The sequence below is a fragment of the Zea mays genome, chromosome 5 (assembly GCF_902167145.1).
Source record: "Zea mays cultivar B73 chromosome 5, Zm-B73-REFERENCE-NAM-5.0, whole genome shotgun sequence".
NCBI lineage: Eukaryota > Viridiplantae > Streptophyta > Magnoliopsida > Poales > Poaceae > Zea > Zea mays.
The window spans coordinates 222,573,113-222,586,227 of NC_050100.1; the positions used below are offsets into that span (position 1 = coordinate 222,573,113).

The 13,115-nt window shown below is 45.7% G+C and overlaps 2 protein-coding genes across 3 annotated transcripts; one reads left to right on the forward strand and one right to left on the reverse strand.

Moving 5' to 3' along the window:
* Positions 1 to 506: 506 nt before the first annotated feature.
* Positions 507 to 4,300, forward strand: LOC100501670 (uncharacterized). 2 transcript variants are annotated; one of them, XM_020537509.3, is made up of 9 exons: positions 507 to 1,221; positions 1,753 to 1,789; positions 1,959 to 2,148; positions 2,266 to 2,414; positions 2,595 to 2,696; positions 3,022 to 3,211; positions 3,312 to 3,437; positions 3,519 to 3,618; positions 3,698 to 4,300. In XM_020537509.3, the coding sequence occupies exons 1-9, from the start codon at positions 973 to 975 to the stop codon at positions 4,043 to 4,045; spliced, it is 1,491 nt and encodes a 496-aa protein (XP_020393098.1). In that variant the 5' UTR covers positions 507 to 972; the 3' UTR covers positions 4,046 to 4,300. The 2 variants fall into 2 exon arrangements, with proteins under 2 accessions (XP_020393098.1, NP_001354186.1); NM_001367257.1 differs by having other exon boundaries at positions 562 to 1,221; positions 2,595 to 2,828; positions 3,698 to 4,274.
* Positions 4,301 to 5,176: 876 nt separating this feature from the next.
* LOC100285845 (23S RNA methyltransferase 1) lies at positions 5,177 to 8,279 on the reverse strand. The gene is made up of 11 exons (NM_001158735.2): positions 8,097 to 8,279; positions 7,917 to 8,010; positions 7,741 to 7,790; positions 7,606 to 7,655; positions 7,383 to 7,491; positions 7,237 to 7,297; positions 7,090 to 7,142; positions 6,718 to 6,810; positions 5,979 to 6,042; positions 5,678 to 5,785; positions 5,177 to 5,559 (listed from the first exon to the last, which is right to left on the reverse strand). Exons 1-11 carry the CDS (start codon positions 8,121 to 8,123, stop codon positions 5,312 to 5,314), a joined length of 957 nt encoding a protein of 318 aa, NP_001152207.1. The 5' UTR covers positions 8,124 to 8,279; the 3' UTR covers positions 5,177 to 5,311.
* Between the last annotated feature and the right edge of the window lie 4,836 nt (positions 8,280 to 13,115).

A 13,115-nucleotide genomic window follows, 5' to 3' on the forward strand; every position in this document is an offset into this window, starting at 1 on the left:
CACTGTTATACAACTTTTGTACCAGGAGTCATCTGTACTTTGTGTAGTATTGCCTTGCGGCTACCCTTGTATATGAACAGCAAGCGGTACACTCGCTGATGTGCATTGTGTCCTTGACACTGGTAAAATCTTAAACTTTGTACAACGTACCATTGCTTTTCTAGATATATTGTAATTAACATTTAACATATAAAAAAAGTCTTACAACAATATAGATATATAGGCGGATCCAGGATAAAATATGACTGATGGTATATTTGTAAGGATGTGCATCAAAATACCATATTAAGGACATTAAAATTTGACTAAGCAGGGACCTCATGGTAAAAATTTAGACTATAGTACTTAGAATAAAGAAACGAGTGGGGTCTATGCCCTCACTATACTTAGGTCCGCCCTTGTATATAACTGACAAAAAAATGAGAAGCTAAAATATAGTGAGAAGTGTCATTGCCTTAGATTAGACAGCTCGCATGCGCTAACAAACCGTGTCCTTGAGACAAGGTACGACTGCTCCCTGCACCTGCTCAATAAGAACCAGAGTGCTCGTCCTTTCGCGCTGCCTGCTTCAGCTCCCTCCCTGGCCTCTCCCTCTCGTTGCCATAAAAGATTCCAAGCTTGCCCGGCCCGCCGATCCTACTGCCATTAAAGTCGGCAAGCGGCGTCGGCGGCAGCAGCCTGAAACCAGGGGAAACCGAACCACCACGGTCAACTATCTATCTATCTGCAATCTCCATCCATCTCCTCCCACACCCACTGACCAACCACAGCACAGCAGCCTCAAGATGCTTTACATGGTGTAGCCGGCAAGAACCTTCCCTCCCGGGCGCAAAGGGGCTCTCTCTCCTTTAATTTCCTTCAAGAGGGGATAGATAGCCCCTCTTTCCCCCACCTGCATCTTCCCTCCGGTTGCGCGCTGTCCCTCTTGTTGGTTCTTGGCATCGATCGTCGGTTTTCGCGCCGCCTGCGGAAATGGCGGCGGGGCTGCTGCTCAAGATGGTCGGCTTCTGCTTCTGGGCGCTCTTCTGGCTCGCCGGCTCCGCCACCGTGAGCACGACCACCCCCGCCCTCGCCGGCGGCGGCGAGGCGGTGGTCGTGGACGCCCGGTCAGCCATCGCCGTCACGGACGACGACTTCGTCTGCGCCACATTGGACTGGTGGCCGCCGGAGAAATGCGACTACGGCACCTGCAGCTGGGGCCTCGCCTCCCTCCTCAACCTGGTCAGTCAGCAGTAGCACGCACAGTAGCATCTTGCCAGGTTGTTTCAGTGCTTGATTGAGCTGTCTGTGGTACGACGACCCCCTAGACAGTGGACGGGGATCTCAAGGAAATATCTTTTCTTTCTGTTGGTCGGCATGGATTCTTCATTAATTTGAGGGCTCTGTTGGATTGAAATTTGAATATTTGATAGCCTAGGGAGTTTCATTCCATTCCACTCCACAGACCTGTAGCCATGTGGGGCCACCATCTGCATTTCTATTTGCTACCAATCATGTGCAAAATGTAAAACCTACTACTCGTTTCATATTCTAATGCCAGCGCCTAGAGAACGGTTAAGCGTTCCATCAAAAGAAGAACAGGCGACAGACAGTTGGTAGAAATTCTAACTAATTCGGTGCCTGCCTGCCTGCGTCTGCGTGCCGTGCGTGCTCAACTGTGCCGTGCGTTTACTGCTTTTCAATTCGCTGGCTACTAGCTCTGCGATTGATCATTGATTGACACTGGGTCTTTGGTATTTTTCCTACCTGCAGAATCTCTCTAACAAAATCCTGGTGAATGCCGTCAAAGGTAAGCCGTCGGATGACCACCATCCATCCCTTTCGCTTTCATAAGGAAATTGTTTTCGTCCTACTATCCAATCGAGAAATTAAAGGTCTTCTTTAGCCGTCGCCTTTTTTGATGTGACGGTAACAATCAGCGAACAAACTGTGAATAACAATCCTCATCGAACTCGCAGCGTTCTCTCCTCTGAAGCTCCGGCTGGGCGGCTCTCTGCAAGACATGCTGATATACGGCACCGGCGACACTCGCCAGCAGGCGCCCTGCGCCCCGTTTGTGAAGAACGCGTCAGCCATGTTCGGTTTCTCGCAGGGCTGCCTGCCGCTGCGTAGATGGGACGAGCTCAACGCGTTCTTCCAGAAAACCGGGTACTATTCCGGTCTACTCTCATTTCCTGCCTTCGGGCAGCTGATCAGTTTCAGAAGCTGCATTCTCTTGTTCTTTAGGCATGGTTGCCGAACTTCCTTTTCTGCTTGATTCTGCAGGCCAAGGATCGTTTTTGGGCTGAATGCGCTGAATGGCCGGGTCCCGATGCCTGATGGTTCTTTAGGGGGGCCGTGGAATTACACGAACGCAGCTTCTTTCATTCGCTACACCGTGAGCAAGGGATACGATGTACATGGATGGGAGCTCGGTATGTTGATTCTGTGTTATCTTGTGGATTGTGTTGGTTTTGTCAGAAAGAAAGAAAAAGAACCTCATGTCACTCGACAGCCTTTTTATGCCCACTTTATTTAGGAAGAGCAATAACACACAGACATTGTTGCTTAGTACAGTGCTTTGTGGCCTTAACACACAGACATTGCTGCTGCAGGAAATGAGCTCAGTGGCAGCGGAGTCGGGGCTCGAATCGACGCGGACCAGTACGCAGCAGACGTGATCGCTCTGAAACACATCGTCGACAGCGCCTACCAAGGCAAGCCATCGAAGCCTCTCGTGCTTGCGCCAGGAGGCTTCTTCGACGCAACCTGGTTCACCGAACTCGTCAGCAAGACAAAGCCCGACCAGATGGACGCGATCACGCACCATATCTACAATCTAGGCCCCGGTATATATATATATATATATATATATATATATATATATATATATATATATATATATATATATATATATATATATATATATATATATATATATATATATATATATATATATATATATGCTCGCCTCGGTTTATGCGTGCATGAGCTGTCGGTAGACCGGATGAAATGCTGAATGAATGAATGTACGTGTGTCAGGGGTTGACGACCATCTGGTTCAGAAAATCCTTGACCCTTCTTACCTCGACGGCGAGGCGAGCACGTTCAGCAACCTTCAGGGGATACTCAAGTCCGCAGGCACGTCCGCTGTCGCCTGGGTTGGCGAGGCTGGAGGCGCGTACAACAGTGGCCACCACCTTGTCACTGATGCGTTTGTGTTCAGCTTCTGGTAAGCCAACAGAGCTTCTCTCTTTTTTTCCCCTATATATATTCACCAATTGGAGTTACTGTCTGAACTGAAGAACCTACCTGGTGGATCTTTACTTCAGGTATCTGGATCAGCTTGGGATGTCGTCGAAGTACGACACGAAGAGCTACTGCAGACAGACCTTGGTTGGAGGCAACTATGGCCTGCTCAACACAAGTACATTTGAACCAAACCCTGACTATTACAGGTAGATTAGACTAGACACGCACAAGGTTTTTTTTCTCTCTCTCTAAATTAAGCACCATCATAATGTACAATCTTTCTGTAGTGCTTTGCTGTGGCACCGCCTCATGGGCACCAAGGTCCTCTCGACGGCATTCAACGGCACGAACAAGATCCGTGGCTACGCACACTGCGCGAAAAACTCGGTAAGGAGTGGCACATGCGATGGAAAGTTCCTGTTGACTGTCCGAAGTCTGAACCATGCACGCTTTAACATGTTTTCAGGAAGGGATCACTCTGCTCCTGATCAACCTGGACGGCAGCAGCACGAACCGCATCTACGTGACGAGCCAAGGCGCGCACGCCCAGAGCGGAAGGAAGAAGGGGAGCGAAGGGCTCGGCGAAGCAGCAGCAGCCGCGCTCACGAGACAGGAGTACCATCTGACTCCCAAGGACGGGAACCTGCAGAGCCAGCAGGTGCTGCTGAACGGCAACGCCCTGGCAACCGACGCCGACGGGGAGATCCCGGAGCTGGAGCCCGTGCAGGTGGAGGGGACGCAGCCCATAACCGTGGGCCCTTACTCCATCGTGTTTGCTCACGTCCCCAGCTTCTACGCTCCTGCGTGCCTGTAGCTAGAGTTTTCGTCTGGATTTTTTTTTTCCAGCCTTTCTCGGTGTGCATCTCGTAGGTTAGGTAAGTCTGTCCGGGGTGAACGGCGAAGCTTGTTCATCTCTGCTCATAGTCCGTGAAGTGTGTAAGCTGCGAGGCTGGAAGGTTTGTGGTTTATGATTGTTTGGGAAAGGAGTGGTCAGATATATAATGTGTGAGCAAAAGAAGGAAGGAAGCTGGAAATGAGATAATAAAAGAAAGGGTTTGGAGTTTATTTTGTTTGAGAGAGCAGCAGAAAAAGGTGCACCACCGCAGCTACAGGATTGGTGGGCAAGACCATGTTGATGAGTGTCTGTCAGTTTTCACCGACAGGCGACACACAAGTCCCACCGCCACCGGGATTTTAGGTCTGTTTTCCTTGCCCTAAAATTCAAAGGCCAATTCCCTGTATGCCACTGAAAAATATACTCATTCCTTGTATGTCACTGGCCCCACATGTCATAGACACCAAAAAATATACCTATATGCCACTCAGTGGCATACAGGGGATAATTATAAAATCTGATGGCATACGAGGAATTTTCTCAAAATTCAAAGGTGCTCATTATTGCCGACATGAACCCAGTAGATGTAGATTCCCCCATGATCTCCAACTTGTCTCGCAATCGCAATGGAGGTCAGGTAGCCTCGTGCGTGGTTCGATCTGCAGACAGTCTAGGACTGCACTAGTCTCCAGTGGGTGGGCCTTCGTTTTGGGCCCGATATTTGAATTATTAGATCGGCCTAGAGTTATGTGGGCCGATGTAGCATCACGTGGTCCGCTGCCTTCTGATCCACATCCACCGGCAAATTGTCGCCGCCGCCGACCCTTGAGTCTACAGAACCAAAAGCGTGGTGCGGCGGTGGGTCACAGTGAAATTGGCTGGCGGAGCCCTCGTGCGGATGGAACCATGTGTCCATGTGGAGAAGGAAGAGACGGGACTGCCGCTGCCCCTTGAGGGCACGACCGCACGAGACGCTGCCCACCCGGAATTCCGGTTGCCGAAGACAAGGCAAAAATATGCAAAGGACACAAACAGTGATCTCAGCCTAATCAGCAGTAACCAGTTACGTGCTGCACAGATCCCCAGCTCAAAATTACCACAACAATGTTTCCAATCCTTTTTCCTTTTTTTTTAGTTTCGTAGATGAAGGTTCTGTTTCTGTAGAGAGAGACTAGAGAGCCAGGTCCAGGACCCAGCGAAAGCAACTTCCACCGCGCAAGGTGGTAAACGGAAACGGTCTGCGGCTCAGGAGTCTGCGGACGGCTTGATGGCGTCCGCGCCGGCGCCGTGGCTGGAAGCCTTCTTCATCTGCAGGGCGGTCTTGTAAGGCGGGGCGATGGGAGGCTGCACGGGGTCCAGGCTCCGGTACGAGCCACCGTCCGTGCTGCTGGGCAGCGGGTACGAGCGGTCGGAGTCGTAGCCGCTCAGATCCCCGCAGGCCAGGAACGGGATGTACACCTTGTTTGGTCCCTCCAGCCATCCGCTTCTGCAATCTGCACATTACCAGACTGGCATGAGGGCTGGACGCCTGGACCTGTCTGCTCGCCGTGTGGTGTACTGGTGTGCCCAGTCGGGGGAGCAGAGTGTTGTACAGACATTTGGAGACCTCACCTAGATCGCCAGCTCCTGAGGGAGTACCCACTTTCTCTAGCAGGTGGTATAGGTCTTCCTCCTTGAACCCTTCAGGAGGTGAGTAGTTCTCACAGACCGCAAACGCCTCTGTTTGACAAAATGGAAAAAGGATAGACAAAATGCATAAGAAGACTGCATACCCATTTTCCAACTGAAATGCATAGTCCTTGTTATACTACTAATGATGATAGTCACCATGAGCAGCTACGCGAACCACTCAAGGCTGAGAAATCATATAAGGAGCTCGTGCGTGACTTATTTTGCAAGATATAACACTTACCGATGCTTGAGTTCCGGCTACTTTTTGGCTTCGCAAACGTAACTTGCGAGAAGAACAGTTTTAGCTGTATAAAGCCACATGTACGAATCGAGTCCCCAATCAGCATCCCATCAAAACATTGAGGCCCCCTTTGGAACGGAGGGTTGGCAAAGGAAATTCGTAGGATCACTGTTGCTAAGGATTTTTTCCTATCTGTCCCTTTGGTTCCCAAAAAAAATAAAGGAAAGAATCCATAGGATTGCCGTTCCGTGGTCTGATTTTATAGGAAATTTACCAAGAGGTCAGACCTCTTGGAACGATTCCTGGCGGGAATGTTCGCGCGTCGGGCTACTTTTCACCCGCGTCTGCTACCTTTCGCGCCGTTTTTCTAGTTTCTGGTTGGCTTGCTGCCACTATGCAACGGCTATCTTGTTTCAAATTCAAAAACACAGCAAAGTGATTCCTTTATTTTTCCTATGGTGCTACCAAAGGCATTCTTATCTCAGTTCCTTTGTTTTCAATTCCTATAGGATTCAAAATATCCACCATCTCAATTCTTATATTTTTCCTATTCCTATATTTTTCCTATCCTCCATTCCAAAGGGGGCCTGACAAAGGCAAGGGGGCGCGCACAATGTGGGAACAACAACAGTCAGGAAACCATAGCTAGCAAGGCTTCCATACTGAATATGATGGAGAACTCAGCAAAGCCTCGTGAAAAATCTTATGATCTTAACTTGCCGAGCAAAGTGAACGTTACCTGGCAGTACAGGAGACTCGTATCTTTACCCCGAAATATCTTCGCCACAAATTTTCCACCAACTTTGAGTACATGAGTCACGATAGCCAATGCCTAATTGCACGGTGGTACATAAATTAAACAGAGAACATAAGCTACCGTGACAATTCAAAATGAAGATGATAAAGTTATCCCATAATTGACATAAAGAGCAAGTAGTTAGAAAGGCGATTCTTCAACATAGCTGCTACACCGGTACACCCAAACTCAAAATTGAACTTATCCCCCCCCCCCCCCCCCCCCCCCCTCTTAACCCCCCAAATAATGTGAATCATTAATGACAGAGCATGGTGACCCAAATTGGATACTGGTTGCCAGATAAATAAAACTTACCGCGAGTATAAGCTGGGACTGAACAAATTCGTCCATATCATGAAGTCCGGTAACTGTAGTCACCCAAAAGAGCAATAATCATGTAATCCTCACTAGTGATAAAAATTGCAAAACAACCAAGTCTCTTGCACTGATATGATATCTTACCATCCGGGGCTCCATCGCAAACAACCAAGTCTGCTTTGCATCCATCAAAATGCCTAATGACCTGACAGGAAATCCATACTAGTTAGTCACAGCCAGCTAACTGCGGCAACAACAAAAAAGCTACACGTCTTTTACTTCTGTCTCACCACGTCTGCTGTCCGAGCATTGGTGATGTCGCCCTGCACTTGTATAACACCTTCTATTGGGGCCATCGGTTGCAAGTCAATTGCGACGATGAGAGGAAGATCACCTTCCCTAGTAGCACAACATAACAGAACCAAGGAGAGCAAAAGTGCAAAACGAGGCCATCAGATATCCACAACAGAACTATGCAAGAACAGACTGCGACACACAGGCACTGACTCTTACTTGCAATCAGAAGACTGTTTTGCTGGTACATACAGGTTCCGGCTCAAAACCTGCAAGTGGCAATAGGGAATCAAGCAATCAGTTGGGGAAAAAACACTGGTACGGATGGGTTACTGAGCACGAGCACAAGGATACCTGGCTCCAACTTCCGGGAGCAGCACACAGGTCAACCACATGCTTCACTCCTATATAGGAGGAAAAAGGGGATATGTTTCATCAGATCGTTAATTCGCTAGTGTTCGTTCGTGGTCTGCTACAGCTACAACATACAAGCATGTGAAGGTGAGCAAGCAGGTAAGTCGAGCTGATACCATGGAAGATGTTGAACTCCTGGTCTATCTGGAGGAGCTTGAAGGCGCTGCGAGCTCTCCAGCCTTCCTCTTTGGCCTTCCGGTAGTAGATGTCCTGAGCGACCGGCGCCGCAGAGCAGTGAGAAGCGGGGAAACGCAAGAGCAGAGTGGGAGCTGGGTGGAGAGGCGAAGGTAGCGTACCCTCTTGTCCTTGGAGGCCTTGCCCATGACGACGACGAGGCGAACCGAGGGAGGGGGCGACGGCGGCGGCTGAGGGCGGGACGCCGGGGCGGAGCGAGCGAGTAGTCGGAGGAGGACGTGGTGGCGCCGCCTAATTTTTTTGAGCCCACTGGGCTTTTAGACGGCCCAAGAAAAACCGTGTCGTTCCAATTCAGAAATCAGAAGCTTCAGCAGCGGCGGCGGTCAGAACCGGCGTGAGCTTGAAGCCACCGTCGGCGGCAGGCGGTGGGCGGAGCGGCCTGGCGTCGTGCTCGTGCGTTCTCGCCTTGGATTGGTTAAATCAAATCGGCCACAGACTTTACCCGATCGTGATGATTTCTCATTCAGTATAGGTACAAGTGCAAGTATAATGATTTAAAGAAACAGAATACTTATTATGTGGATAGCTTAGGAATAGTGGAGACTTTTTTAAAAAGATTTTGGATTGGAGCTGAATATTTTTTGGTGAATGGATCAAAAAATATTTTTGATAAGCTTGAAGAGAAACAACTGCCAGGTTTCAAGCTGCTGAATTGGTAAGCTATGGCCCATTTTAATTCTACTAAGTTTAAACAGAAATCTATCAATTTCACAGCTGCCATGTTTTTCAACGGTATTTTTTTCGTTGTGTCATTTATGCCCAAGTGTTATTTCCTATTGTATGGACTGCAGTGTTATTTAAACTACGTTCAAACTGTTGAGAACTACGTCACCACGGATCACCAGATCCACTCCCTTCCCTCCCGTCAGCAGTAGAGGCGCAAGAAGCTGTAGAAGACCCGTCTCCCTTCCCATAAGCACGACAGCGTAACACACGAGACACTGGATATAAGGTTGGGCCTCTGGCCTCTTTCTGATCTCTGTATTATGAAGGGGTGTACAGGTTCCTTATATAGAGATGTGAGACCCCTCAGGGGCAAAGCAGGTATTTGCCCACATAACCCTAACTAGGGTTACTTAACACTCCCCCTTGGGCGAATACCGCAACCAACACATGCCTCGTTAAAACTCCGAAAAACCCAGTGGGAAAAATGTGGAGAAAGAGTGCATGGTGATACAAATTGCATTTGCACTTTGTTGCCTCGTTAAAAACCTCATGTGAGAAACTTCAAAAAAACTCACCAAGGGAAAAAGAGTACAACAGTTGTCATCGGGACAGATTTCGATCCTCTGAGATCTAGATTCTATCGAATCTTCTACAGGGGCTAACTTTAGAAATGTGCTCCCCCTGATCCTTGCAAAATCGTATCAATAAGGCAAAACATCTTCTTCTAGAAGTATATGCACATAAAGATTTAGCAAACGGATTGCATATCCTTGCAAGGACTATTTCAGAAACTTTACCTCAACTCACTTCTAGGATATACGAGGTAAGTGCACGTATCAATACAAATAAGCCACTTTGATTGATGGTGTTCGATCGACTGGATCTATATATTTGATAGAAAGTTCCATAAAGGTTCACATATTGATCATCAAGCTGACGCCTTCAGGGCATAGAATATGACATTTATTGTCTCACGATTGTGATCAATATAAGCATTCGCTCCCCCTGACGATGACATCTGTCAAAGTCGTTATCCCTCGTAACTTAAGCATATTCTTCAAGATATATGTCTCATTGTTCATCTGGAATAACGAGAATGGATGAGGTTGGGGTGCTATCATTTTCTATCTTACACCACAATTTGTACATAGTTGTGCAAAGCAAATAACATGTCCTTCAATAGGACTTAGGGGATAATATAGTTGCAATAGTACATATTCTAAATATGACACATCGCTCTAGACGTTCATCCATTGCAACATCTATGATGGTGTAACAAAAGTCCATCAAAGATCGTAATCCATCAGGGATTTTTCATGGATCAGATACATCGTTATAGTCTATCATTCTGGCACAATGGGGATATTATGCCAGTAACACCTAAACCTTATAGGTTTTTGCCATCAGGGCTTTAGAGGATATCGTAATTCCACATCTAGTGGAAATTACCATGAGTAAAACTCATGGAATGCACATGTGCTTATTCGGTGAACTTCAAGTCCTTTGGTACCTCATCTTATTTCTTTTCGGGTCTATATGGGTCTTTATCCCTTTATAGGGATTATCAAACTTTGGTGTTTAACACAGACTTTATTTCTTCTGGAAAGGTTCCATCTAGGAACTATAATCTCAAATAGGAGATATTCTCTCTACATAGGAGAGTGTTCATTCGTCGGGAATGTATTATTCGGTACTAGATTTATATGTTGCATATTTATAATTCAAAGATATGAGTCCTCCTAGGATCTCATGACAGATCTTCAGAATCATATTAACTGCATATTTTAATTCATGCCATTTGCCAGATATATTACATAGCGGAACAGTGTTTATTCAACACATATGTGGGATAGGTCTCTCACAAGACCACTTGAACCATCGCATTCACCACACATTATTTCAATAGTGCCCATAAATGTCCGAATTTCAAGCTCGCGACTTTCATTTTGCGATTATTGGTTCAGCCTCGATTGCATTTATCAATGACCCGATAAGAGAGCTTCATGCACTCATGCCTAGGACTTTGTTTTGGATCCCTTTGCAATCTATAGAGGCAAGATAAGTGTCGACATATTTGTCTCCCACATTTAATAATGATCTCTGTCATTTCCCAAAACGAAAGATTCATTGTTCCGTATTCCCAGCACAATGATATTGCGCGCATTGCTAGGAATTTCATCATCAAGATGAACCTCTTCGTGAGGCAGATCACCATCAAGGTGAATTAATCGGAGGAGAGTTATTACAGACCACGTGAATCTGCAATCAGAGCATATGCTTTGACTAAGGTTGATGGATCATATTCGCAGGCGTCCCCGAGAATAGATCAAATACCAATAAGTCAAATGTGGATATGATATTAATCCCGGGTATATCCACATCTACATCAGGTAGAAGCATTCAGACCAATATGGTTACTCCTCAACAATTTCTGGCAAACTCCATATACACAGGAGTACACACCGAACGACAGGTTCAGTTTGGCTTTTGTGCGTTTAATAGAATATTGAGGCATTACATTATATGGGCATTCCTCCCCCTAATGCCGAGATGTTCTAAAAGCATACAGATAATATCCCCAACCACAATCATCCAGTTGTGGCCAATGTATGCTATTGTGGTGATTTATTTGGGAAATCTTACGCACCTTACAGATAGGGGTTTTATGCAGTGAGCTTTGGACTTAGATTAATGTAGTGGCATGAATACTACATATTTGTCCTTCACATGAAGGTTAGTCTCGACATCCAGCGAGACACGCAACAACAAGTTGCTTCATGGTTACAATTCTGCAAACTTATTGTTATTATTACCAAATGCACAGTCAATCATTAAGGTTTAGACTAACATGCACAACACTATTTTATCCATAAGGCTTCTTCAGGGGCTCATGAATACCATTCGTCATTTGGAGCCATTAGTTGACTTCAGATCAATAAGTAAAATGACCATCAGGGTCTAACGCTCACAAAGACATTCACTGGTTGCATTGTGCTTTGAGGCACATAGGAAAATGTGTGTTTATATTGGTAGTAAAGTGCACGACATCAGGCCAATGCTGCCAAGCAGAGATTTTTATATGCAGAGATGTATAGTCCAGCTCGTTTTATTATTGCCCATTGTTTACCCAATTACTCATACCGATCTGAAATTGGGTATCAATTTATGCAACATTTTTAGGTATTATAATTTTGAGAGAGAATTTATAACAATAGTTAATAATTTGTGATGCTGCCAGCAGGACAAACATTTCTTCTCATATTATATACCAATTTGTTCTATAAAGCATTATTTCGATCTCTTCGTTGTTCGACAAAAAGAGAAGCTTTGGAATAGAACAGACAAGGCCAAGAATTCATTTTATCTGGGAAAATCACCATATAACTAGCTTTTGATGAAGCAAATGATGATAACTGCTTGGCAAGAACGAAACAATACTGGTATCCGCCTAGGATCCATCTTCAACAACAGATAGTACTACTCTCATACGAAGGAGTCATCAGGACTAGGGAGAATACAACAGGTCTCCATAAGATCTTTATATTTCTATCACAAATTATCATCACTAGTAGTCTAGTGGTCAAGACATATGGCTCTTCTGGCTCCGAGGACCAAGAATATGTTAATGTCTAATTTAGCTACAAGCTTTGTGGTGATGTGGGATTTTATAGTTATTTGTCTACTCTTCTCACTTCTGGTAGATCGGAGGTAGATAATGGTAAGCATGCCAAAGGGTGAAATTCAGTGTAGTTCAGCTACATAAACCCCAGGTATGTGTCCATTCAGGACCGACCTTTACCATTTAATTTACAGTGTATACCAAACTTGTCAAAGGACTATCCCGAGTCAATTCAGTGACTATAAGTATTTACAATTTCGAGAGATGTATGCGACACAAGCATAGAGGTTCTAGATAGAACGAGTAAAGTGGTTCGACGGGAACACACTATGGTTTTCACATCAACATAGTGAAAAAATTATCAGAATAACCTCTTGGTATACTCGCAACTTCGTGTTGCTAAGGTACTAGCCATTTATCTCAAAGTTCGCTTCATGCCGTTCAGCGACAAATAGCAATGTGCCAACATCTGGTTGAGCAATGTATGACTGAGATTCTAGCATTTATTCATCTGATAAGGTCTTATTGCTTACTAATAAAATCCCAATTTGTGATGTTTTCTGTGCCAAAAAAGGCTTTCATGCATTATATTATATATCTTCGGGTTACTTCGGGTAAAACTTTATTCATGAGGAGAGAGCAGAGAATTAACTTATCTGTATTTCATTGTATTTTAATTTAATTTCCCAGATTTCCAAGCACTATAGAGCTTGGTATAGTTGTTATGGCCACTTGGCGATATATAAATATACAATGCCACACAACACAGTCAAAAAAAATATAGAGCCAAACAAAATTGTTTATGAAGGTTGCGCATAATATGACTTCAGGACCT